Raw genomic sequence first — 27961 nt, 5'->3', positions numbered from 1 at the left:
TTGTTTGTGAATTTTCCAAATTCCCTTCTATTAATTGATTTCTAATTTCATTCAATTTAGGTCTGATAACACACTCTGCATGGTTTCAGTATTTTCAAACTTATTTAACCTTGTTTAATAGTCTAACCCAGAAAATGTTCCATGTGTACTTGAAAATAATGTGCATTCTGATGTTTTTTGGTAGACTGCAGTATAAATGTTTGTTAGATCTAGTTGGTTTATAGTGTTGTCTTCTCTTGCTATGCCAATGTTAGGTTTAGTTGTTTTATTTAAAGTGGAGTCTTGAAATATTCAATTATTGTTGAATTATCTATTTCTCCCTTCAATTCTATCAGTTTTGTTTCATGTATTTTGGGGTTCTGTGGTTAGGTGAAAAAAATATATATATACACACACAAAGACACACACACACACACACACACACACACACACATACACTAGAGGCCCGGTGCACAAAAATTTGTGCACTCGGGGGGCATCCCTCAGCCCAGCCTGCCCTCTCTAACAGTCTGGGAGCCCTCACAGGATGTCCTACTGATGTCCCTGTGGGAAGCAGGCCTAAGCCGCAGTCTGGCCTCCCTCTGTGGAAGGCAACTGGCCAATCAGGTATATAGATACTTTCTGAAGGCAGCACAGACTCCTTCCTTATTTCTTTCCTCTGTGGTTGGAGAATAGGGGACTAAAAGGTGGAGACAGAACTGTGGCCGGGCCTGGGGCTCCTGTAGGCAGCAGAAAGAAGGAGAGGGCTGGGGAAAGTCTAGACACGGTTTTCTTCAATTGTCCTTCCTTCCTCCAGGCCCCTCGCTCTGTTCTTTCCTTGTCATGGTGGACGCTTGGGCCTCGGACTGACAGGAGCCCAGCGATGGTGGAGTTCAGTCCCCTCACTTCTCAGCTGAACATACAACCGCCTCACATTCCAAGTGGAGCTGTTTTCAAGTGGCTAAAGTGCTGGCAATTCATGCCTCCCGGCCTTTCTACTCTCAGGTTTCCTCCTTGGGTCAGTTGCAAACTTCACCAAGACACCAAAGCAACTCTGCCCTGGTAGTTCTGCACCGGCCCCTGCCCAGGCCCAACCGGGCACTCTTCCTTGAGGTCTCTGGGTCCACAGTCTGAGCTCAGGGAGGTCACCCAGAGCCCATTCCCCCGGCAGGGGGGCTAGCTTGAAGAGCTGGAGGAAGATGGCAGAGTAAGAGTTGGTATGAACCAGCGCCTGCTTAGCCAGACTTCCTAAGCTCCCCACCGGGCCCAGGCTGGGCCCCTTCCCCACACCAGGAGGATCCCAGCTGAGGTCCCCTCCTTGCACCCAGTGCTCTCCTCCCTGTTCTACCACTGGGGGAAGGGAGCAGCTCACCTGCTCTGGACCCTGCCAACCTAGCAGGCTGAGGCACAGGCCAGGTGGTGCAGCCTAGGGTGCTGGTGGCTGCGAGCCTTCTCCCCCTCCCTGAAGCGTGGGGCAGGGTTGCAGCAGCTCACAGCCACCCCTGAGTACCATGCATGGAGATACTGCTCTCCACTGAGCCACCGTCCGCCCGGGACCTATGGGGGTTGGGGTGGCCTCAGGCTCCCACTGGCCCCACTGAAGCCAGACTTGGCTTGGCCGGCCACACCCACCGCCGAGGGCTGCGCATGCCCCACAGGCCTCATCACCCTCATGAATCGCTGTGGTCCGGCCGTCCCATCCCAGGAAGTGGCCACCCTGATCACCATGGCTCACTCCCCGGTGTAGTTGGGCCTGCCCAGCAAGCATGTAGGCAGGAGCTGAGCCTCTCAGGGGAAGGTGGAGGCATGCGCGGGCCAGGGCAGAAGTGGGGAACTTGGTGGTGTAAACACAGCCCCCCACCCCCCACGTCGTGCCAGCCCCTCTTGCTGCATTCCCGAACTCCTGGGTGCCCCTGCCCAGCACTGTGCTCTCGGGCCTGGGGTGGGGATGAGGGACCTGGAGCTGCGGCCTGAAGGCAGCCCTCACTGGCTTGGAATTGCAGTGGTTGATCAGGGACGGATGTGGGGTGCCAAATTCGGTCTCTCTCTCTCTCTCTCTCTCTCTCTCTCTCTCTCTCTCTCTCTCTCTCCTCTCTCAGCCCCGTGTCTCCAGCAGGCGGGCGAGGCTCAGGTCCGGCTCACCATTGTATTGCTGCCTGCTCTGTTGCTGCTGGCCCAGGCCCCTGGCCAGCCTCCTGCACCTGGACCCCAAGCAGCAGTGGAGCTTCCAGCAGCCAAAGCAGCAGCAGTAGCCAGTGCACCAAGCGCCCAGAGCCAGCTGGGGGGCGGTGGCAGTGGCCAGAGTCCCAGCTCCCCTCTGCCACCGGCCCCGCCGGGAGTGCCCAGGCACAAAGTTTCCAGCTCGCGGTGCTGGCAGCCGGGGACTTCTTAGGTGCCTCCTCCCCCCCCACCATCCGAGCTTCATGAATTGCAAGTTTCCGCAGAGGCGGCAGCTGCAGGATGCAGAGCGAGAGACAGGGGAGCAGGCTGAGTTTGGCTCAGGCTTGACAGAGGGCACCGGCGCAGAAGAGATTTCCCTGGTGGCAGGGGGAGCCGCTGCCCACTGGGGAGATCTCCTCCGCGCTGGTGCCCTCCGTCAAGTCCGAGCCCGAGCCAAGCTCGGCCCACTCCCCTGTCTCCCAGTCTGCATCCTGCAGCCGCCGCCTCAGCGGAAACTTGTGATTCATGAAGCATGAACGGCGGGGAGAGCCCGGGTGGCTCCAGCGCTCCAGGGTCGCGTCCCGCCTTCCTGGCCCTGGGCTGGCTGGCTCCTGGCGGGCGGGTGGGGCTCATGCTAAGGCAAGTGATGCCGCCGATCCCCCACCCGCCCCCAGGTCACACACGGGAGTGGGCCCCCTGTCTCCGGTGGGCAGGCGAGGGCTCGGGCGAGGCCATTGGCACTGCTTGCTTTCGCCCAGCCCCCGCCCACCCCTGGATCGCACACAGGAGTGGGCCCCCTGTCTCTGGTGGGCGGGCTCAGGCTCGGGCTCGGGCTCAGGCGAGGTCATCAGCACTGCTTGCCTTCGCCCCAGCCCCCACCCACCCCTGGATTGCACACGGGAGTGGGCCCCCTGTCTCTGGTGGGTGGGTGAGGGCTCCAGCGAGGCAATCGGCACCGCTTGCCTTTGCCCCAACCCCCGCCCGACCCCCGGTCGCACACGGGAGCCTGGATGCTGGCTTGCACTGTCCTACCCCACCTGCAGTACGCAAATTAGCCGCCATCTTTGTTGGCGGTTAACCGCCATCTTAGTTGGCAGTTATTTTGCATATCACCCTGATTAGCCAATGGGAAGCGTAGCAAAGGTACGGTTAATTACCATGTGTGTCTATTATTAGATTTTAATATATATATATCTTTATAATAGTTATATCTTCCTGATGGATTGACCCTTTTATCATTAAAAAATCCTCAAGGCATCTGGAGAGTGGGAAAGAAGAGGATGAGAATAGGGTTCTCTGGTCTTACCGAGAATCAGATGTTTTTTGTTTGGTTGGTTTAGTTTGGTTTGGTTTGGTTTGGTTTTTTAAAGCACTTCTCAGATTGTTGTGAGCCTTTGGTTAGAGTTTGGAGAAAATTTATTTTGGCAATTTATGGAGGAATGTATTTTCAGAAGTTCTTACTCCACCATTCCAGAATTGCTTTATCATTAGAGTTTATTTAAGGTTAATTTTAACTGCACACTTTAAGAATTTAAATCACTCTCTCATTCTTGATGCACTTTTTCTTCCAGGGCAACATGTTCTCATAAGTTTTCTCATAATTCACCTGTCCTGTCCTTCAATATACTGAGTTATTCTCTTCTCTGTAGCCTCTAAATATTAGTGACTCTGGAAACAGTCCTTGATATTCTTATCTATATACAGTATTCCCTAGTGACCTCCAGGCTATGGCTTTAAATATCACCTATATAGATGACACTTAAATTAAGTCTCTAGTCAGATATCTGTTCCAAACATCACACTTACATCCTATATCATCAGTATCCAGAAGTACTTTTTTGTGTCCCTTATCAAGTACAACCCCCACCAAGGGGTAACCAGTATCCTGACTATTGCTTCTATGTGGAAATTCTTTCCTGGAATTTACCATGAAATTAATATATTTTCCTGAATATCAAATACTGAGAAAAGTACTTGATAAATCAGCAAAATGGAAAATGCATTACAATTTTACTATAAGGATTAAATCTTAATAATAGACATAGAGACATTACTGATTTGAAGGGATCTACTAATGTCAAATAAAAAGCAAAAGCAGGAAATGATGGCACATTGAGTTGAAAATTTTGAAATTTCCAGATATCAGTGCAGAAGTACATATTGATCTGATCAGTTGATTTTGCTTATTATAAGTGTGCATTTGTGGCCCTGTACGATGCTAATGGTGAGCTATTCTTACAAATTATATATTAATAAGCCTATATGCATAGTGTACAATATATAAACCCTGTGATTGATCTTTCAGGAAATAAGAAGTTTGAGAATCAAAATAAACCTCAAACTGGCAATTTTGACCTTTGATTTGGTATAGTGCTATTTACATTGCTAAGAGATCTAAACACATGAAGATTAGCTGGTGTTTTTCAGTTTTTTCAGTGTTTGAATATCTTTTAAATTACTGGTCTTTGCTATACTTTTAAACGTACTCTCTTATTTATTTAAAAAAGTGAATCAAGTTACTTGTCAAGTGAAATAAGCCAGTCAGAGAAAGATAAATATCACATGATCTCACTCATTTATGGAATATAATGAACAACATAAACTGATGAACAAAAACAGATCCAGAGACAGAGAAGCATCTATCAGACCATCAAACCTCAGAGGGAAGGTAGGGGAGGGTGGGGGTAAGGGGGAGAGATCAACCAAAGGACATGTATGCATGCATATAAGCCTAACCAATGGACACAGACAACAGGGGGTGAGGGCATGAGTGGGGGGATTGGGGGGGTAATGGGGGGATAAGGACACATATGTAATACCTTAATCAATAAAGAAATTTTAAAAAAAGAAAAGTTACTTGTCACTACTTTTGCCACTATCACTCTGATCTGAGCCATTATCAGCTCTCATCTGAAATATTAATAACCTACAACCAGATGCCCTGCTTCTCTCCTTCCCATACTTATATTTTTAGAGAGCATCCATAATAATTTTTTAATATATTTTATTGATTTTTTACAGAGAGGAAGGGAGAGGGATAGAGAGTCAGAAACATCGATGAGAGAGAAATATCGATCAGCTGTCTCCTGCACGCTCCCCACTGGGGATGTGCCCGTAACCAAGGCACATGCCCTTGACCAGAATCGAACCTGGGACCTTTGAGTCCGCAGGCCGATGCTCTATCCACTGAGCCAAACCGGTCAGGGCCATAATGATTTTTTTTAAAACATAAGCCAGATAATATATTTTGTTCAAAATATTCCAATCATTCCCCATTTTCCCTCAAAATAAAATTCAAAGCCCTTTAATGTCCTACAGGACTCTGGATGACCTGGCCTGCTCTTTGATTTCATCTTCTCCTAGTGCTTTCTCCCTTACTCACTCTCTCCAGTCACACTGGCCACTTTGATGCTCTCACAACAAATCATTCACCTTTCTGATAAGGGTCTTGCCCCTCCCTGATTGTTCTCTCCACCTGGAGCACAACTGCCTCAGATAGCTGTGTTAACACTTTCCTTCTTAAAATTTCTACTCAAGTCACCTTTTCAAAGAGGCATATGCTGATAACACTATTTTAAAATTTCAATGGCAACATGTATCCTCCACCTATACATGACTTATCTCCATTATTCTGTAATAATGTCATGTCTTCAATTGTGCTTCTCAGTTTACAACATACTTCATACTTTACTTTTTTATCCATTGTTTATTTTATCTCTCATCATCACTCTCGTCTATAATATAAGCTGCACAAGGGCTGGGTTTTTGTTTTATTCGTGGATGCATTCCAAGTTCCTAGAATAGAGCTTGGAACACAATCTGTAAATATTTGACAATGATTGAAAAATATGTCAAACATAATTATTTGGGTCTTTTCAAATGCTCTATTTCAAAATACAGAGCTAAATCTAATTTAGACATGATCAACATAGACGTTGATATATTGCTTTGATGACTCACATAAAACTCTGAAATTGAGAGTAAGAAACTCACTCAAATTATTTTCAATTTTTATTTCTCTAATTAATTTTAAAATGGGTTGTGTATCTACTAATTTTTCTGTAAGATTTACAGCTACCAGCAAGGGCAATACTGTAAAAATGAGAAAATCCCCAGAGTTTCTTCCTGTTTACCATTTACTGTAGAGAATTGGATAGAAGTATATGAGGGTGCAGGTAGAATAGACATTTCAAAAATATAACAACATTCTATTTAAGGAATCTATATCAGCTCTGTCTTCTGGACAATTTAAGAAACAGATGTTAATATTTCAATCTAATGACATGAAATTAGTCTAAATAAGGTTTGCTTTGTAGAAAGAAAATTCTATTAAAGTCTGTCTCCTCCTGATCAGTTAATACTACTCAATCCCACTTTCCCTTCCCTGTTTTCATACCAACCTGGATTAAAGGCCTCAACTTTAGAAATTACTAGGGGGACAGAAGAGTAAATATTCAATTTCTTTTTAAAAAAAGCTCAGGCAAACAGAAAGTGAGAAAATACGTACAGCTTCCAAACTTCAGTGGGCAGGCATGCACATCCATGGGAAAATCTTCCAAATGCATGGGACACTCAGCATGAATTGTTAACCTAAAAGTAAGGAGAACAGAAAATGAAGTCAAGCTAAACTGAATGATATTAAACGTAAAGCTGAGTTCCCATTATTATCAATAAAGTGCTCCTCAGAATAACTGGATTTTTTTGGTTTAGGTTCATGGAGGTCCACATCTTTATGAACACAAAGGATGGAGTAAATGAAGCAGTTAGCCTCTCAAAGCACCATTCAGTATTTAGAATTTTTATCAGATCTAAATCCCACCTTACTACCTTTAGTAAAACAAATATAACTTATGCCCTAGGTGAGCTCCCTTAACTACTATCCCCATCCAAAGAAACCTTAAAACAGCAGGTTCTGATTCATTTACTCTGATAGCATTTTAAGAATTTCTAAAGTAATTCTCCTCAGTAGGCTATCATGTAAGTTATCCAATTTAAAATTTTCACTGGAGAGGAGAGATGTGTAGAAAGATTATTCTGATAATGAACAGGAACAAAAGATACCTCTGCTGCTCACAGCAACTACTACAGCTTTGCTAAAGGAGATGACTCTTGGAGAACAGATGCGCGCACGTGCGTGCACACACACACACACACACACACACAGAGCAACTGGTCAGAAAAATGCAAAGGTGATGAAAGACATCAAAAACCTCAGAGGCCAAGTCTGAAGAGCTCATGGTTTCTTAACAGAAACAACATATGGGAGAGACTGTGCATGGATTCCTCAACGGAAAACTGGATGGAGTACTATTTGTCATGCCCTATACTCATATACCTACTTTAATATGTTAAAATAATCTATTCCAAGGTTTCCTTTCCAATTTCTTTCAAAATTTTTGAACCTCATCTTTCCTTGACCTAGATCAGGGGTGGGAACCTTTTTTTCTGCCAAGAGCTATTTGGATATTTATATGTCATTTGCAGTCCATACAAAATTACCAATTTAAAAATTAGCCTGCTGGAGAAACCAAGATGGCGGCATAGGTAAACACCTGAAATTGCTGCCTCCCACAACCACTTCAAAAATACAACTAAAAGACAAAACAGACATCATCAAGAACTACAGGAAGGCTGGCTGAGTGGAAATTCTACAACTAGAAGGAAAGAGAAAAGCACACTGAGACTCAGAGGAGGTGCGGAAGTAAAGTGCAGAGGTACGGAGGCTCCAGTGTGCACGGAAAGGGGCTGGCAACGGAGGATACTGGTGTCTTTTGCAATCAGGAGGGAGGCACAAGCTCCCTATGGCCCTGACTCCAGTTCCGGGCGAGTCTCTGGGGACCCAGACTCATATGGGGAGAAACTGGACTGTCTGGCATTGGTAGGAACTCGAGGGCGGCTTTCTCTCAGAGGTGCTTGCAGCGATTACCAGGATACTGAGACCCGGGACCTCTTAGGGTAGGACTGAGGATCAGCCATAGCTGTTTGCTCTGCCCTGTTGATTCCCTGAGACCCCGCCCCACCCAAGCTTTGTGCAGAGGCTTCTGCATATGAATGGGCTGGCCTTTGAGATCTAAAATTACCTAACAAACTGCAGCTGGGTCAGAAAGACCCTGAACTTCCAAAAGAAGGCCCAAGGCCCCACAGCAGCTTGCATTGCTTCACAGCTGGGCCTCATCTGGGCACCTCCAAACCCCAAACAAAGAAGAGGAATCTGCAGATCTCTCCATAGCTCCTGCTGGGTAGCCTCAGGCAGAGGCTAAATTAGCACCTCCTTAGAGATCCAAGAGCCTGTGTACCCAGTGGTCAGATTGGGACCATCCAGATTACAACTCCTCAGATCCATAAGGGACACACTCAGGGGGAAGACTCAGGGAGCATCAAAGCCCCACTGAAGCAAGTCTTGCCCCAGAAGGGTGTCTTCAGCACAGAAGTTCTCCCACTGTAGACACAGCTGATTCTCACAGACAATTAGCCTGGAGGTCAATTCCTCCCAGTGATACCTACAACAATCAAGGCTTAATTACAACAAGACTGTGCACACAGCCCACAAAGGGGTGCACCAAGAGTGTCCACGCCAGGTAATTGGGCAGGCTGAGCCACTGGGCCCTATAGGACACCTAGCACAGAAAGCCACTCTATCAAGACACAGGGAAGCATAAAAAATGTGGAGACAAAGAAACAGGTCACAAATGACAAAAATGGAGGAAAGAAAACTACTGGATATAGAGTTCAAAACCAAACTTATAAGGTTTTTCAAGAATTTTCTAGAAACCACCGATAAATTTAGTGAGACCCTCGAGGATATGAAAAAGGACCAACTAGAAATTAAGCATACACTGACTGAAACAAAGAATAATATACAGATTTCCAACAGCAGACAAGAGGATCCCAAGAATCAAGTCAAAGATTTGAAATACGAAGAAGTAAAAAACACCCAACTGGAAAAGCAAAAAGAAAAAAGAATCCAAAAATAATAGATAGTGTAAGGAGCCTCTGGGACAACTTCAAGCGTCCCAACATCTGAATTATAGGGGTGCCAGAAGAAGAGAGAGAGCAACATATTGAAAACCTATTTGAAGAAATAATGACAGAAAACTTCCCCTATCTGGTGAAATAAATAGACTTACAAGTCCAGAAAGTGAAGAGAACCCCAAACAAAAGGAATCCAAAGAGGACCACACCAAGACACATCATAATTAAAATGCCAAGGGCAAAAGACAAAGAGAAAATCTTAAAAGCAGCAAGAGAAAAAAAGTCAGTTACCTACAAGGGAGTACCCAAACGATTGTCAGCTGATTTCTCAACAGAAACTATGCAGGCCAGAAGGGAGTGGCAAGAAATATTTAAAGTGATGAATAGCAAGAACCTATAACCAAGATTACTTTATCCACCAAAGCTATCATTCAGAATTGAAGGTCAGATAAAGAGCTTCACAGATAAGAAAAAGCTAAAGGAGTTCATCACCACCAAACCTGTATTATATGAAATGCTGAAAGGTATCCTTTAAGAAGAGGAGGAAGAAGAAAAAGGTAAAGATACAAATTATGAACAACAAATACATATCTATCAACAACTGAATCTAAAAATCAAGTGAATAAAAAATCTGATGAACAGAGTAAACTGGTGAATATAATAGAATCAGGGGCATAGAAAGGGAGTGGACTGACAATTCTCGGGGTGGGGGGGAAAAGGGTGTGGGGGGTGCGGGAAGAGACTGGACAAAAATTGTACACCTATGGATGAGGACAGTGGGCGGGGGGTGTAAGGGCAGAGGGTGGGGTGGGAACTGGGTGGAGGGGAGCTATGGGGGGGAAAAGAGGAACAACTGTAATAATCTGAACAATAAAGATTTATTTAAAAAAATTAGCCTGCTGTATTTGGTCAAACATTTAACTAACTCACTCCTAATGCCTTGGCAGGGCCAGATAATGATTTCTTGGGCCTTTTTTGCCCTCAGGCCAGACGCTCCCCACCCCTGGCCTAGATAGTAGCCTACTATATAGAAATGGGACCCACAAGCAAAAATTTAGAATTATTTGTGACCTAGATTTGTTGAGCTGTTTCTAGGTAACTTGTATAAATCTTGCTTATATTGGATTTAATCCCTATCATGCTCTTAGAGTTGTAAGTTGCCAACTGATAAGCACCTCCAATCCTGGCTAATTGTTAAACTGGATGAATATGTGACACCTCACAAATGATCAGCACAACAACACTAGATATTGCTCTAAGCAGGCTGGCTAAAGCAAGCATGCTTAGGTATGTATTAGCAAGACCCCTCCCTAGGCCAGTAGGCAGAAATCAAGTGTGTGCCCTTCAGTAAATAATTACCCATCTTTTATTTTCAGTTTCCCTGTCTAAGCAAATAGATGTTGGAACTGGATAGCCCATGTCCTTGCAGCTCTTACTGATCCCTTAGGTATTTACAAAATTTCCCATATGTCCTGGAGAAAACTTCAATTCTCAAGTTAGTCTACAATATCTCACCGATCCACTCTTTGTTTTTAAGTCATAAAGGAGGTTTATGCCTCAAAGGGTTTGATACAAGAGAAATGTATTTCACTGAGAAACCTGCTCCTTGTGTTGGACACTTAAAAATTCCATGAGTTTAATAAAGAAAATTGTGTTTCTTCTCTTCACTTAATATTTTTAAGATACTGATTCTTATGAGTAATTCCAAGAGGAAATTACTTTACGTCTACTCAGCAGTGCTGGGGACATGGAAAAGAAGAGCACAACAAATAGATTACCAAAACAAAATGCAAAGGCACTGATTTCTGATTAGGACCAAAACTTATCCTATCTAATAAAAGGGTAATATGCAAATTAACCATCACTCTGTCACAAAGATGGTGGCACCCACAGCCACAAGATGGCAGCACCCAGTCCTCTCAGTCCTGCCAGAGTCCCCCAGTCCCAAGGGGGTGGCTGCTGAGAGCAGGCAATGTGGACAGCCTGGCGGAATGCTTGCTTTGTCGCCAAAGTAACGAGGCAAGCGTTCCACCCCGGCCACGGAGGGCCTCTGGGCAGTGGGCACGGAGCAGCCGGGACAAGGGGGGGTGGGGAGGAACACTTGCGTCGTCATCCCAGCGACGATGCAAACGTTCTGTGCCCGGACTTGGAGGCCCTCTGGCCAGGTCGGGCACAGAACGCTTGCATCATTGAAGGCCAGGCTGAAGGACCCCGAATTTTGTGCACTGGGCCTCTAGTTTATAATAACTCTCCTATCTTCCTTCCCATCTACTTCTTGCCCATCCCTCCTAAGCAGAGCAGAGAGGATAAAGCAGAGATTGATGAGGGCAGGATACCTCACCAGCTAAATTATGCTGTGCTCTTTTCTTTGGCTCTTAAACATATCCTAAAGCTCTCTAACCTCTTGTGTCATACTGTCTTCCTTTCTTGCCTTCCCTCTACCTTGCCACAACTTTCAAGACTTCTTTAAGCTTTTTCTGCAGCAGAAAGCACCCTGACTGTACTCAGGTTAGTATACTCATCACCACAATCTATGCCATAAACATCTCCATCCACTCCAAAAAATTCCCCTACCCTCTTTTTTTTTTGAGAAAAAAATATGGAACGCTTCACGAATTTGCATGTCATCCTTGCACAGGGGCCATGCTAACCTTCTCTGTATTATTCCAATTTTAGTATATGTGCTGCCGAAGCGAGCACCCTACCCTCTTTTTAAATAGTAATAATTATTATTTTGTGTGATAAGTACATTTAACATAAGATGCCCACTTTGGAAAATTTTAAGTATTGTGAATTGGCAAAGTATTTGAATAAACACCACTCCAAAAAAGGCATACAGTTAGACACAGGTATATGAAAAGGTGCTCAACATTATTAATCATTATGAAAATGCAAATTAAAACCACAATGAGATACTGCTATGTGTGAATTATAATAACTAAAGTAAAAAACCTGACAATATCAAGTGTTGACAAAAATTTGGAGAAAATGGAGCCTCATAAATTACTGGTGGAAATATATAATGCTAAAGCACACTTTGGAAAACATTTTGGCAGTTTTTTAAAAATTTCAACATAAACTTCCTTTTCAATTTTATAGTTCCACTTCAATTCTCCACTACCCAAGAGAAATGAACACATATGTCCACAGAATCCATAGGAAAACCTATTAATAGCAGAATTATTTATTATAGCAAAAAAAACCCAGAAAGAATCTAAATGTCCATCAAATGATGAATGAATAAACAAAATATGAAACATCCATATGAGGGAATATTAGTCATTAACAAAAGGAAATACACACAACATGGATAATCTCAAACACATTATGATAAGTAGTATATATTGTACAAAAGGTCATATATTGTATGATTCCATTCACATTAAGTATCCAGGAGAGGAAAATCTATTGACACAGGAAGTAGATTAGTGGTTGCCAAGGACTAGGGCTGAGAATGAATGGTGACTAGAAATTTTTGAAGGGACTTTTGGAGGTGATAGAAATATTGTAAATCCACATTTGGTTATTATTGCACAACTCTGTATATTTAATATAAATCCCTGAAACTTGAAACAAATGAATGTTACCATATGTAAATGATAGTTCAAGAAAAGCTCTTACAAAATTAAAAAGCAGAGTGGGATTTAAGCATAGCCTTGAAGACTACCAAATTTACAACACAGCTTTACCTCTTCATAGTGGTGTGCAAGTTATTTCAGTTCTCTGTGCTTTGTTAGCTTACATTTTACAGATGCTAATTAAAGCTCTAAGATAGGATGGTATTATGAAGTGGGTGATGGTATATAGGGAAGCCAGGAAGACTGAGGACTGAGATCCAGCATAAAACAACTGGGTTAATGTCTTTTCCACTGAATTTTAGCACACCAGTTATTCTCAATATTTCATCTGCTTCCAACAGTATGTGCTACCCATGGGTAATATTGCTTTTACCTCAGGCAAAAGGTACATGTATATGAATCTCAAAGTGGGAAGGGGCATAAAATAAGGGATAAACGATAAGTGGAATATGGTAGTTTGAAAATGTTTAAACCAGTGATTATGCTATACTATCTCATTGACTTAAGGATCCCTACTATAGAGTTGCTTTCCAGAGGCATTAGAGGAGAATCTGTTTCCTTGCCTATCTAGCTTCTTAGATGCTGTTTATATTCCTTGGCTCATGGCCCTTTCCTCTATCTTCAGAGACAGCCATGTTGCAGCTCTCTGATCTTTTTTCTACACTTATATTTCCCTCTCACCATAGCTAAGAATGATTCCTAGCTTTCAGGACTCTTGTGATATTATTTCAGATGGTTGAGTAATCCAGGATACATTCTCCATCTGAGGGTCCTTAATTTAATCACATCTACAAAATACCCTTTGCCATGTACATTTATAGTTTCTGAGAATTAGGACATGAGCATCTTTTAGGGGCATTACTATGTCTACCACACATAGCAAAACAAAGAAAACAAACAAAAAATCAAAAGACTACTGATAAGCTGGGAGAAAATTTTTGTAATATATCATAAACAAGGCTAATATCCTTGATACATAAAGAACTCTTAAAATAAGAAAATTTAATGGAAAAATGGGCAAAATCATGGGCACACAATGCATAAAATGATTTCAAAATGGCCTTTGAACATATGAAAATATATTCAAGATCACTCATAATTAGAGAAATACAAATTAAAAATACACAGAGATATCATTTCTTATCTATTATATTGTAGAAAATTTACACATTTAATAACTCATTCTATTGGTGAGACTATGTAAACAGTCTCATACATTGCTGGTGAAAATATAAATTGGTACAAACTTCTTGGAAGAAAATTTGGCAACATCCAACAACACTCAATGTGCATTTACAATTTGAATGAGCATTTTTCATTTTTTGGTATTTGCTCTGAAAGTACACTTCTAACAATATAAAAATGCATAGTCACATGGTTATTCATTGCTACACGGTTTATAATTGCAAATTGTTGCTTAAATTGTCTCAAACTTATGCTTGCTCTACATATATTCCTTTTTATCCTGCTATTCAATTTTGTAATCCTTCATGGGCAGTTTCTATTCTATTTTCTACATAGTAGAACCAAATAAATGTTTGCTGATTTGAAAATTACTAGGGTTAAATAATCATTTGTTATAAGAAATCTCATTTTGGAATAAAGCTTTCATATAACTTTAAAAAGGGGGATCCCTGCTATTGACTTAAAGTCACTGAGTAGTTACTTTTCTACTTCTTTGGAATTGAGACAAATTCATGACTTGGTTATTTGGTACTCTTATCTGATCTTCATTGGAAATACAGTGGAATCTCAGTTCTTGAACTTAATTCATTCTGGAAGGCTGTTTGAGAAGTGATTGTTTAAAAATCATTTTTCCCATTAGAAATAATATAAATTGAATTAATCCATTTTAGACCCCCAAGTGATTCCATTTTAACCTTTCTCAATTGCCTGTGATCATTGTTTCATGAGAACTTTCACACCTTTAGCAATATCAACATTCTTGATGGTCTCTTATGTTTTAAAATTATGCCAATAATCAATTTCAAAATTAGCCAGATCAGATAACACTCGAACACCTCTATCACACTTTGCAATCATTTTTCTTCAGCTCTATTGTTGTTCTCACAACTTTCATTTTTACTTTGCTGCTATCACTAACCTTCCTAGGACCTATGGTGACTTTCTGTATGTATTTAATAATAATAAGCAGCAACAAAAGCTAAAAACAACATGAAAATATTCACAGCACAATTTCCTGAGATGTTAAGAATGTGAGGTTTAGTGTTAAATTGACTCAAACTCGTGCATTCTCTCCTTTGCCATCTGAGAGACAGGTGACTGATCATACAGTTATCAGCATGAAAGGGCCTTTGGGACAAGAACCAAGTTTTGTTCAACAACTGAGATATTTTTCTGTGCACAACTTGGTCAAGAAACAAACTGTTCAAGATGGCAAATGTTTGAGAACCAAGGTTTGACTGTATGTACATTTTCAAAATGAGCACACATATCAGGGATTATTCTTATTATACTGTTTTATGATTTTTTATATTGTACTATATCATTAATACAAAAACCAGTATTTATTTTGCACTTATTATACGGTGTTTTGCATTTTTAGGATTTTTTTGTACATGTTTCCTGAACTAGATTGAATATCGCATGTAAGTCATCTGCTTTAAAATGGGAATTCACCCAATGCACTAAACCAACAAGAAAAAAAATTCTAATTCATATGCTATTACATCCATGTCTTCAGTGTCCATTTGCCTTTGGCCTACTGAAAGTGACCCTTCTGGAAAATGAAGCTCTCATCTTCATATCTTGATAATACCTCTCATTTTACTAAGCTAATTTCCTTTTTTTTTTTAACCTTCGACTATTGCAATGTCTAGAACACATTTCTTATCCATAATGCTGGGGAGCTATGCACATAATATTTGCAGGCCTTAAAATATACATGCCATACCTCAATTGAGAATTCTAAAAATTAGAAAATGAATATGAATAACTTACTTATTAACAACTGCCCTACAGAAAAACACAAAATTATTTCTAGATTTTTTCATATAGAATAAAAATATGCAAAGTGGGGGCATAAAATAGGAAAAACATATCTAGAGAAAAAGTATGTTCCTGAACTAAATGGAGTCCTAAAAGTTAAACATCTAAATGTTATTGAGTATATGCACTTATTGTTCAGCTAGCTAGACTGTCAACACATTGAGAGGATGAGGAAGGAGTAGCTTACATTTATAGGGACAAGGGTCTCTGAAGCTCAGTATGAGCCCCTAGGCAATATGTCACCTAGGCCTTTTAGAAGTGGAACAATCTGGTCTGCATTCAGAAAACTGTTTTTTTTTTCCTTCTAAAAAGCAAAGGGTAGAAAACATTACTTCTGGAGTGGCTGATGTGCCAGACAAGGTATTTCTATCATCGTGGATTAAAGGGCAGGATCTGGGATTTATGGTGTAAAAGAAAAGATAGTAAATTAATAGCCATTACCAGTAGAGGAGTAGAGGATGAGTCACTTGAAATATACCACTATCAACCACCCAAACTAAGCAGCACATTAGTCACAAGAATCCCAGTTGTCTCAGATTTCCCATTAAATCCTGGAACTATAGGCAAAAGACTTCAGTACACTGGAAGGCCAATACTCTACCACTGCATTTAGCCTTTAGAGGAAGCACATCTCAGTTTTAACAATTACTCAGATGAATAACCCCAGCCTCATTTTCTCATATTCACACTGTCCCCAACTCTCCAGCCACCTTCAAATACTTGTGATTTCACCAAAGCTTTCATGCTTCTGTGTCTTTGTACACATTGATTTCCCCCCCTGCCTGGAATGCCATTTTTTTTCTTTATATGTGCAACAAATTTCCTTCAAGTCCTTCCTCAAATACTATCTCTTCACAATGCTTTGTATGTGCCCTACAGGCACAGTTGAGTTCTCTGGCTCACAGAAATCCCAGAGCACTTTGGACAAATACTTTTTTATCACTGTTGAAATAACCTCCTAGCCCCAAGATAATGCTACTCTTGCCTGGAGGGCCATGTCAGCAAACTGAAACTTAAATAACTCGTGTCCCTGTAAAACTCCGCTTGACCAGAAACATAGTATATCCAATCAGACAATCCCCAAATGCCAAGACAACTCCAGGCCTTCTCATACCAAACATGGTTAACTATGTGCCCCTGCCAATCAGATCTTTTCTAGTTTTTTCTTCTTTGTTCTTTATTCTTTATCCTATAAAAGCTTCCTGCCTTCTGCCCCATTTTGCAGTTCTCCCCATGGAGTCTGTTCACTTCATGACGTGTTAATAAAGTTTGTTTGTATTGCCTAAGTTGTTTTTATTTGATCATTTTAACAGCACATAATGTTATCAGTCTATTTATGGGTCTGTCTTCTGCACTGGACTGTGAGCAACTTGAGAGAAGTGTCTCTATTTATCATTGTAATCCTATCCCTAGAATGGTGGTTGAATAGTCAATAGATGCTTCTTTTTTTAATAACTATTTCTGCAAGATAGGCAGAGCAGGTATTTTCAGTCCATTTCCCCCCAAAAATAAACAGGCCCAGAGCAGAGAAATGCCTTATCCATGGCTATACTGTTGATCTGTGCCAGAGTTGGGACTCACAGCTAGAGCTCCTAATTCCAATTTTAAAGTCCATGTCACTACAACATAGGTCTCTACTCTGTTTAGGGGTAGCATCTAAAATAGCTATGTTCTTTGGAACTAGAGGGAACCTTCTGATGATCTGTAAATCCCCCTTGTGTTAGAGCTTTCTAACTCAATCTGCTTGGAGATCAGCATCTTGTCTTTGAGAATAAAAGAAATTCTTGTTAGTTCAAGACCCCAATTTCCTCTTGCAGCTGGCAAAAATGAAACAAATGTGTGAGGACCTGTTGGGAATACATTCTTTCTTCCATCCCTCCAGCTCAAATATCAGTTCCCCTGTGATGCTCTCCCATATAGGGGCCCAGGCTTCCAAATCATGATGAAACGTGTAATTTTTAGCTCACAGCACTTCATTGTTGGCTGTTTGTGAAACTTCTATTATGCCTTACACAGTAGTACAGTGAATAATGTGTCCTATCTTTTCTGCAACATATGAGCTTTTAGAAGATAGGGGTTAATATCACCATGTGGAGTGCATAGAATAATTTGTACTTGACTGAGGACTTGTACTAATACTTGATTCTCACCTCATTACAAGCTTTCTCAGAGTCCAAAATGAGCCACTCTATTATCTATGCTCTTAGTTCTGTTCATTAGATTGAGGTTCACTAAGTATGAACCACTTCTGTGAGTTAGTTGTGAGCTAAATGAATAAGGAACTATAAGTGGAATCTCCTAAAATCATTACAAAAAAAGGACCATGTGCAATAAAGCTATCAATGCTTGGTTGTTTTGATTACATTAAATCATATACAACTAACAATGTGACCTAAATGCTTTCCCTGGACCCTGTCCATTCCATAGGTAGTCTCTATAATGAAGACACAAGGGCAAGCCATTTACATCTAAAGTAGGAAGATAAGAGATTTTCTGTTAACATCTGAAGTCCTGGCAGCATGCACAATTTATCTTTCAAAATATTTGTCTTTGAAATCCCCAAGTATATAAGCAAAACTGACTCACTCATATAATCAAAGAATAAAGGAAGGCATGAAGGTCTGAATTTGACAGCAAGCCTCTTAATTGGTTCAGAAAAATACCACTTTCTTCTTGATGATGCAAGATGGAGAAATGAATGTTTATTTTCTTTAATTCTACATTAAGTATAGGACCCTATTATTGTGTATCCTAATACATAGAAGACACTCTGTGCAATGTATTCAATTTTACAAAACCCCATTGTGTCTAAGTAATTATAAAAGTGAGGACATTAACACAAACACTTCTACAAGGTGGACATGTTCCAGGACATATGTCAAGCAACTGACATGGCTTATCGTATTCACTCCCCACAACTGCCTTGTGAGGCAAGTATTGTTTTGATTCACCCCATTTTACAGAGGAAGGTCCAGGCATAGTCTTACTACAAAATATATATTCTAAATCTGTCATATTTGAACTATAACATGAATGATTTGATCATGTTTCTTACTTTAAAAAAAAACAATAATGTCTCCCTGTAACTACAGGATAAACATGTTGTATCACTTCCAAACTATTATCCCTCATCTGTCATGCAGAAATGTTTCCAAACAGGTATTCCATTTGGCCGTATTTCCCAATATACTGCCTTATCACTTATTTTCCAAAAGCTTATTTATTCATCCACATTCAATGAAAATGTTAACACTTGGATTATTATTTTTCCTAACCTTTAGTACTTCCATTATCCTAAGGAACTCATTTACTTATAGGAAGCACTCATACAAAAGCCTGACCCCCACCAACTTCCAATCAGGCACTAAATACCACCAGTGCTACCTTTTGAACATATAATAGATCCATATTTAAAAACAAACAAACAAACCTTACTTAGCCCTAGCTGGTTTCACTCAGTGGATAGAGCATCGGCCTGTGGACTGAAGGGTCCTGGATTTGATTCTGGTCAAGGCCACAATGCCCAGGTTTTGGGCTCAATTCCCAGTAGGGGGCATGCAGGAGGCAGCCCATCAATGATTCTCTCCCATCATTGATGTTTCTATCTCTCTCTCCCTCTCCCTGCCTCTCTAAAATAAATAAAAATATATTTTTAACAAAGCCTTATTTAGTAGAAAAAGCAGTAGTTTTAAGCCAGACAGTCCTTAATTTGCTTAATAACTGCATTATCTTGCATAAGTCATTATTAATTTTAAGCTTTACTTTCTGGATCAATTCAATAGAAATAATACCTATTTTTAATAGTTTTTGTGAAGATCAGAGTTGTTTTAATAAAGTGACGCAATAGTAGCTCTTTAGTACATAGTAATTGTTATTAATATTATTATTAGAGTATTGCAGCTCATAAAACTAGGCACCTCATCTTCATCCTTGCTTTCCTCTAATCTACCTGCCACACTGCTCCCAGAGTGATCTATCTAAAATGCAAATCTGTTTGTGTCATTCCTTTGTAATAAACTCTTTAATGGATCCCTATAATTTTTATGCCAACATAGCTCATAAGCACCCCTTCTTCAACCCAGGCCACTTCTCTGCACGTCACTCTATGGTCCAGTCACATTGTACTTCTTTTAGTTTCTATAATGTATTATTACCAACTCCTCCCTCATTCCCCTGGCCTCCTTCATCTCTCTCTCTCTCTCTCTCTCTCTCTCTCTCTCTCTCTCTCTCTCTCTTCCTCCCTCCCTCTGTCCCTCCCTCCCTCCTTCCCTCTTTATCTCCCTCTCTCTCTCCCCACCCTATTCTCTATGAAACATTTTCTTCCTATCTTTTACTCTAATTTAACTCTTCACTTCTTTTTAGTCTCAGTTTAAAAGTGAATTCCTCTGGAATTCATTGTGGCTATTCTCCATAGACTCACTTTATTGTTCCTTCTAGATGCTCCCATACTACTCTGTGCTTCCTCAATCATAGCACGTATTCTACTTTACTGTCATGATTTATTTATTTTCCCCAATAAAATATGTGAGGACAGAGACCTCATCTATTCTTGTTCATCACTGTATTCCTAGTTTTATTATGAATTGTGTCAATTCATGAATACCTGCCTTTGTGCATGCTATTTCCTCTGCCTAGAATACCTTTCTGTACCTTACCCTATACCTACACTTTCTTCAAGATTCAGATATAGGATAAGCATTGCCTCCTTTCTACAATTTCCCTTGATGCCGCCACATGATGTTGGATGTTCCTTGCACTGTAATTCTAACACATTTTGCACCTCTCTCTGTTTAAGGACTTTTATATTATTGTGTAGCTATCTGTGCACATATCTGCTTTAACTATTTGACTGTAAGTCATTAAAAGCATGATATATGTCTTATTTATCTCTATAGATCAGCACTTATTCCCAAATCCACAAACATGATAAGCACTCATAAATGGGTTGAATGAATCATTCAAGTCAATAGGATAAAATCTAGTTAAATGTAATGAGTACCTATACCTCATACTCAAATAATCACTGGAACTGTTTTACTGTTATATATTATGCAACATTCATATACCATAGGTATAAAGAAAAATGCAATGAACATATGTATCCATAGCTTCATCAATAAATAAAATGTCAATAGAAATGCAGTTCCCTATATATTCATGTCTGATAAAATGGAAAATTCATAAACATGTGCATCACTTTGATCTGGGTTCTGTTCATTTTTCTATATCATTCCAATTTTAGTATGTGTGCTGCTGAAGTAAGCAGCAGGTAATGAGCTTTGGCCTGCATTTTTATGGTTGTCTTGAGGTCTCAAGATGAGACAAGACAAGGCTTCATTCTCAACTGCCCTAGTTACACAGCCATGCAATCCTTGATAAGATTTTTCTAAGCTATCATTCTGTAGCTTTCTCATGGAATCCAGATATAATTTCTGAGGATCAAAAATAATAACAGTAATGTGGTAGAGTAACAAACACTTTCTGAAAAATTCTAAGTTTTCTTCAGACCTTATCCAATTCGTGATTTTTATGTGTCTGCAAGAAGGTAGCAGCTACATTGTTACCTGAATGAGAAAACAGGTAATTTGTATCTTACAAAAAGTCACCATTTGAATAAATCGTGGTGTCACAAATAGAGCCAAGCGTTTATTTTCAGTCTTGAACTTAGGTCTCCCTCTGGACCCATTGTCCTGGGTCCAAGGTGAAGCATATACTGTGTAAGGGAACCAATGGCTTCATCATGCTTCTAAACTTCTGTACCTCCTCTATTCTGTACTTTAGAATAAGCACAAGGTCATTCTGCATAGACTCCTATCTTCCTAAACTTGTCCAATTCAGACTAAAATGAAGGGCCTACTGGTCATCTTCTTCCCATTCATCCAACTCTATCTTCAGGTGGCTAATCCTTTATTCAACTTCATCTTCTGCCTTTCTCAATAAGCATCCTCAGTCTTCTTTATAATTCCACATCTCCATCCCCCCAGAACCCAGGAGTTTTCATTTGCAGCTACACCCGAGGCTTTTGTGCAGGGAGGGAGGTGCGGACTTGTGGTACCTAAGGAGACTGGGGTGGGAAGCATTATGGGGAGATTTGGCAAAACAGCAGCCAGGGGAATTTGGTTGTAGGCCCCCAAACCAAAACGGCCATTTTTCCTGAAAGGAGCTAGCTGCTCCCAGTAGTTTCATGGTGGGAAAAGAAAAAAGACCCACTCTAGTCAACACAGCCTGCCCCACCTGTAGGATCCCTGCATGCGACACCCTGCATTTTGAGCTTTTCAGAGGAAACAAAAGCAGAGGCCAAACTTATGGGTTTGAACAGTCTCAAGGAGCCCTCAGTGACAGGACAAGGGCAGAGGGGGTCTGCCCCAATATCCTGGGAACCAAACTGATGTTTTCCCCACACAGGAGAACTGACAAAAACTCTGTTTCCAGCTGATTCACTCTGCCAAGCCAAGGGCAGAGTTCTATTTTGGGCAACTCATGGAAGAGTAGCTCTGGGACAGGGAAAAACACCCACCATATTCCCTGAAAGTTAAACAGCACCTCCCCCACCTAAAGCCCTTTAAGAAACAGACTATTGAATGATTACAATTGAAAGCTGGCTAGCAGGCAAAAGCGGGCAGAGGTGGAGCCCAGAGAACCAAGGGAAGTTGCTGACCCAGCCCTGGGCCCCATGATGCTAACAAACCTACATTAGAGAGCAGATTGGCCCCTCCTGCTTGCAGCCAAGGCCTGTGGATACAGACACAAACTGTGGATTGCTTGAAGCTTCCAGCAGGATTCAGAAAGCAAAAGGACAGTGCCTGACAGTGTTTAGCACCTAAGTACCTAACAGGAAGTCCAGAATTGGCAGGCAGAAGAGTGGGATCCAAAGGGAGCCTGGGGTGGGGGCAGGTTAGAAGATGTCAAAGGGGGAAAAAGGGGGACATATGTAATACTTTCAGCAATAAGGATTTTTAAAAAATAAATAAAATAAAAGATATAGGATTAGGCAAAAGTAGGTTTACAGTTGAGAGTACACAAAACACATATTCTTGTATTATTATCTACTAGAGCCCCGGTGCATGAATTTGTGCATGGGTGGGGTCCCTCAGCCTGGCCAGTGATCGGGGCCGATCGGGGCCATAGGGCCCAGCTGGCCTGGGGGAGGGGCTGCGGGAGGTTGGCCAGCCGGGGGGGAGGGGCCACAGGAGGTTGGCTGTGGGAGTGCACTGACCACTAGGGGGCAGCTCCTGCATTGAGTGTCTGCCCCTTGGTGGTCAGTGCACATCATAGTGACCACTCAACCAGTCGTTTGGTCATTCGTTTGTTCGGTCATTCGGCCACTTAGGCTTTTATGTATATAGATTGACTAGAGGCCTGGTGCACGAATTCGTGCATGGGTGGGGTCCGTTGGCCAGGCCAGTGATCGGGGCCAATTGGGGCCATGGGGAGGAGCCATGGGAGGTTGTCCAGCAGTGGGAGGGGCCACGGGAGGTTGGCCGGCCACCCTGATCTGGGCCAATGGGGCTGGCCTGCCAGGGGGAGGGACTGCGGAGGTTGGCCAGCCAGGGGGAGGTTGACTGGCCGCTGGAGGTTAGCTGTGGGAGTGCACTGACCACCAGGGGGCAGCTTCTGCATTGAGCATCTGTCTCCTGATGGTCAGTGTGCACCATAGCAACTGGTTGTTTGGTCGTTCGGTCACTTAGGCTTTTATATATATATAGATACAAACAATGATTTAGTTTGTAGTTATTTTCCATACAAATAATTGTAAAGCTTCTTTTTCCTAACCCTGAATATCATACTTTTCTACTCCCAAAGCATAACAACCATCACAATCCCCCAAAGCACAAAAACCATCACAATTTTATGTTTCTGATGATTCATTATATATTGCTTAAAACAGCATTCACCGACCAGTGGTCCATGAGGTCCAAAAGATTGGTGACTGCTGGCTTAAAAGATATAGTTTTAAGTTCTTCAGAAACTTCACTTATATCAAACTCCTCAGAATTCCAAGATCATGTGGCTTTAAACATATGCTGCTGTAATTTTGCATATATGTAGCATTGTATGTTTCAGAAAATATCCATCATTAGCTCATGTGATTCTCATAACCTGCATCATAGTAGTTTGTTTTTACAGTTAAAATTAGCCTATTCTGACTATCACAATCTTCATGCCTATGTATATGGCTGTGAGTCTGTATATTTAAGTGTTCTTGATAATGTATATGCATGTGTGTTAGTGCACATGTGTCTTGGCGTATGCAGCATTTATACATCATGAACATATATCTCTGTGTTTTTTAGAATGTTCATATGGCCAACTCTCAATTTATATGTGTATCTATACTAGTATATATATGTCCATGAGTGTGTATATCTGCAAATGTGTTAAGAGCAGACACCTATGTGTGCATTTAAAATCTGTAAACTTGAAAGAATTTTCAATGGATAGCCTAAAACATGCTGCTTTAAAACCTAGTCGTACCCACAAGTATATTTTAGAAAGGGATATCACTTTCTGACCTCATTGTGTAGAGGAGGGTTCCATTGTCTATCAGTCTGAGCAACTTGTTAGGTGTGGTCATGTTATGGGCCACCGATTTCTTCCCATTGTGAAAGAAGGTGTCAGGGGTCCAGATCTTACTAGCCAGAAGATTGTTCAGTGGAAGGACCTTCATCGGTCCATCAAATTTCAGTCTTTCATCATGCCATGTCTGTCGAAAAAATACGTCAATGGTGTATTCCTAGGGACAAAAAAGAGAGAGAACAATGTTTGAGTAGAGTTCTAGTAAGGACGCAGTGTCCTTTGCAAATATTAATTACCTTGCAATATTTCCTCTGATGCAGAGATGCAGCAGCCTATTAACACTAGTTATGGGTATAACAAATGATTATGATTGAAAAATAATGCCATGGAGATCAGTAAGTACAGAGATAATATGTCTGACAAGATTTTGCTTAGGAAAGTCACTGTCAATACTGCCCTGCACATCATAAAAGCTAACCACACCGAGCTGGTTTTGTTCAGTGGTTAGAGCATCAGCCTGCGCACTGAAGGGTCCCGGGTTCGATTCCGGTCAAGGGCACATACCCGGGTTGCGGGCTTGATCCCCAGTAGGGGGCGTGCAAGAGGCAGCTGATCAATGATTCTCTTCTCATCATTCATGTTTCTCTCTCTCTCTCTCCCTCTCCCTCTCCCTTCCTCTCTGAAATCAATAAAAATATACTTTTAATAAATAAATAAATAAATAAATAATAAAAGCTAACCACAAGATCTTGTCTTATAAAAAGGCAAGAGCTCCCTTCTCCATGTCCCGGCAGCTCTAGTAAGAACAAATTCCTTACCTTGTCTGCTCCTACTAAATGATCCCATATGAACATGAAAGGCCAACATAATAATCACCACAAATACAAAACTTTAAATTTTAGAACATATTTCATTTGAGCCTCAAATAAAAATGTTTGATGAATTAATATCTTAATATATTTAATAAATAAGGAACTCTTACAGATAACTTAAAAAGGAACAAACAAATAGAAAATGGGTAAATGACATGAACAGAAAATTCATGAAATGGATAAAAATGGCTAATAAAAATGAAAATTTTCAAAATTGCTGTTAATATAAACACAAATTAAAATAAATGTTCTATGTTTTGGTAACAGCAGACTAAATCATTTGGATACTTAATCATTTAGTTATAATGACTAAATCATTATAACTATTAACTATAAAATTTGAATAAATAGAAAGATAGAATGATAGACTATTTTAAAGCAATGGAAAGTGACTAAAAGGCAAATACTTGAGAAAAGTTTACCATTGAAAGATGGCAATAGCAATGGATTAAAATTACATTTGTGGCTTTTCTTTCTCAAAGGTGTTCCTCCAAACCTCGAATTCACATGTTATGATAACATAGCCTTACTGGCTCAAAGTGGCAAATAATCTGAAAATTTAAGGGTGAGAGTCCTAGAAGAGAGCCACAGTAGGAATAGTACCCTAAATCTGGGTATATACTCTGCCCCAAATCCTAGCTAACCACTATACTAACTATACACACATGAGGAAGACCTCATGTTTAAAAAATTCAGACAGAGACAATAGTGGAGTCTTCCACTAAATCACCGATAACAGAACTGTTCTGGGTGATGATTGTTTGACAGAAATCTTATTGGCATAATATCTCAGAGGAGATGGCTTAAGGTTGGCCAAGAGCTGAAAATTCAGGGGGAGACCCTGGAAGCAAGATAACCACTGAGAGGGTATGTCCCAAAATCTGAGTACAAACTCTGCCCCAATCCTTGGCTAACCACTAAAGTACATAAGGCATGGGGGACACCTATAGGTAGCCAGGCAAAATAAACAACCAGAAGCTGCTTAAAATCCTTTGGCTTAAAATCCATTAATGGCCTCCAATCATACCTGGAATAAATTCTAATATCCTTCCCTTACCTAGAAAGCACTTAATAAACTGGCCCTTACCTTCCTCTCTGAGCTCTTCTTTTTTTAATCTTCTTTTTTATTGTTGACAGTATTACAGATGTCCCCTCATTCCCCACTTTCCTCCGCCAGCCAGGCCTTCATCACACTACTGTCTGTGTCCATGGGCTATACAGATATGCATACAAGTTCTTTGGTTAATCTCTTCCCATTTCCCAACCCACTTCTCCTCTGACAGCTGTCGGTATGTTCCATGTATTCATGCTTCTGTTACTATTTTTTTCATCAGTTTATTTTGTTCATCAGATTCCACATATAAGTGAGATCATATGCGGTATTTGTCTTTCTCTGGCTTATTTCACTTATCTATAATAATAAAAGTGTAATATGCTAATTAGACCAGACAGCCAAATGACCTTCCAGACATCCTTTCGGATGACCTTCTGGATGAAGCTGGGCTGCGAGGGCTGAGGCAAGCCACTGCGGCTGTGAGGGCCAAGCCCCTTGCATGAATTTCATGCATTGGGCCTCTAGTTTCACTATAATGGTCTCTAGGTCCATCCATGCTGTTGCAAAGGTTAAGAGATTCCTCTATTTTACAGCAGCATAGTATTCCATTGTGTAAATGTACCACAGCTTTTTTATCTACTCATCTGCTAATGGGCACCTGGGCTGTTTCCAGATCTTAGCTATTGTAAATAATACTATTGTGAACATAGGGGTGCATATATTTTTCTGATTGCTGTTTCGGGATTCTTAAGATATATTCCCAGAAATGGGATGGCTGGGTCAAATGGGAGTTCCATTTTTAATTTTTTGAGGAAACTCCATACTGTTTTCCAAAGTCACTGCACCAGTCTGCATTCTCACTGGCAGTGCATGAGGGTTCCCTTTTCTCCACATCCTCACCAGCACTTGTTGTTTGTTGATTTATAGATGGTAGCCATTCTGGCAGGTGTGAGGTGATACTTCATTGCCATTTTAATTTGCATCTATGGGATGATTAGTGACATTGAGCATTTTTTCATGCGTCTGTTGGCTACATGTATGTCCTCATTGGAGAAGTGTCTATTCAAGTTCTTTGCCAATTTTTTTAATTGGATTGTTTGTATTCCTTTTTTGAGTTGTATGATTTCTTTACATATTTTGGAAATTAACCCCTTATCAGATTTATCATTGGCAAATATGTTCTCTCATACTGTGGATTCCCTTTTCATTTTGGTGATAGTTTATTTTGTTGTGCAGAAGCTTTTTAGTTTGATGTAGTCCCATTTGTTTATTTTTTCCCTTGTTTCTCTTGTCCTAGGAGATATGACATTGAAAATTATGCTACATGAAATGTCTGAGATTTTACTTAATTTCCTTTTTTAGTTAAATTTATTGGGGTGACATCTATATATATAAAAGCCTAAGCGACCGGCTGACCGGCTGGTAGCTATGATGCACACTGACCACCCGGGGACAGATACTCCAACTGGTAGCTATGATTGGCATTGACCACCAGGGGGCAGATGCTCAATGCAGGAGCTGCCGAGCTGCGGTGACTTGGCAGCCGTGGTTCTTGGGTGATGCACCCGGAACCAGAGAGGAGGGAGCCTGATTCTGGGATGCGTCACCCAAGAACTGCCCTCTTGCAATCTGGGACCCCTCGGGGGATGTCAGAGAGCTGGTTTTGGCCCAATCCCCACAGGTCAGGCAGAGGGACTCCAATGGTGCACGAATCCGTACAATGGGCCTCTAGCTGGTTAATAAGATTTTATAAGTTTCAAGTGTTCATTTCTATGATACATGAACTGTATATTGCATTATTGCCCCCCCCCCCACCAAAT

The 27961-nt window shown here is 41.0% G+C and overlaps 1 protein-coding gene and 1 non-coding gene across 2 annotated transcripts in view; both read right to left on the bottom strand.

Annotated features, from left to right (window-relative positions):
- The window catches only part of GABRA3 (gamma-aminobutyric acid type A receptor alpha3 subunit), a 205189-nt gene that overhangs the window by 67915 nt on the left and 109313 nt on the right, over positions 1–27961 (bottom strand). Inside the window, exons 5-6 of the mRNA XM_023753038.1 lie at positions 24212–24432; positions 6647–6729 (exon numbers count right to left, since the gene is read on the bottom strand). Coding sequence (XP_023608806.1) covers positions 6647–6729; positions 24212–24432 — 304 coding nt within the window. The remainder of the gene's footprint in view (positions 1–6646; positions 6730–24211; positions 24433–27961) is intronic.
- On the bottom strand, positions 11705–11811 carry LOC111825804. Its single transcript, XR_002828974.1, has one exon. It is a non-coding gene; the product is annotated as a U6 spliceosomal RNA (small nuclear RNA).

This window comes from Myotis lucifugus, unplaced genomic scaffold (assembly GCF_000147115.1).
Source record: "Myotis lucifugus unplaced genomic scaffold, Myoluc2.0 scaffold_40, whole genome shotgun sequence".
NCBI classification, from domain to species: domain Eukaryota; kingdom Metazoa; phylum Chordata; class Mammalia; order Chiroptera; family Vespertilionidae; genus Myotis; species Myotis lucifugus.
This window is presented reverse-complemented; position numbering and strand designations above follow the sequence as displayed.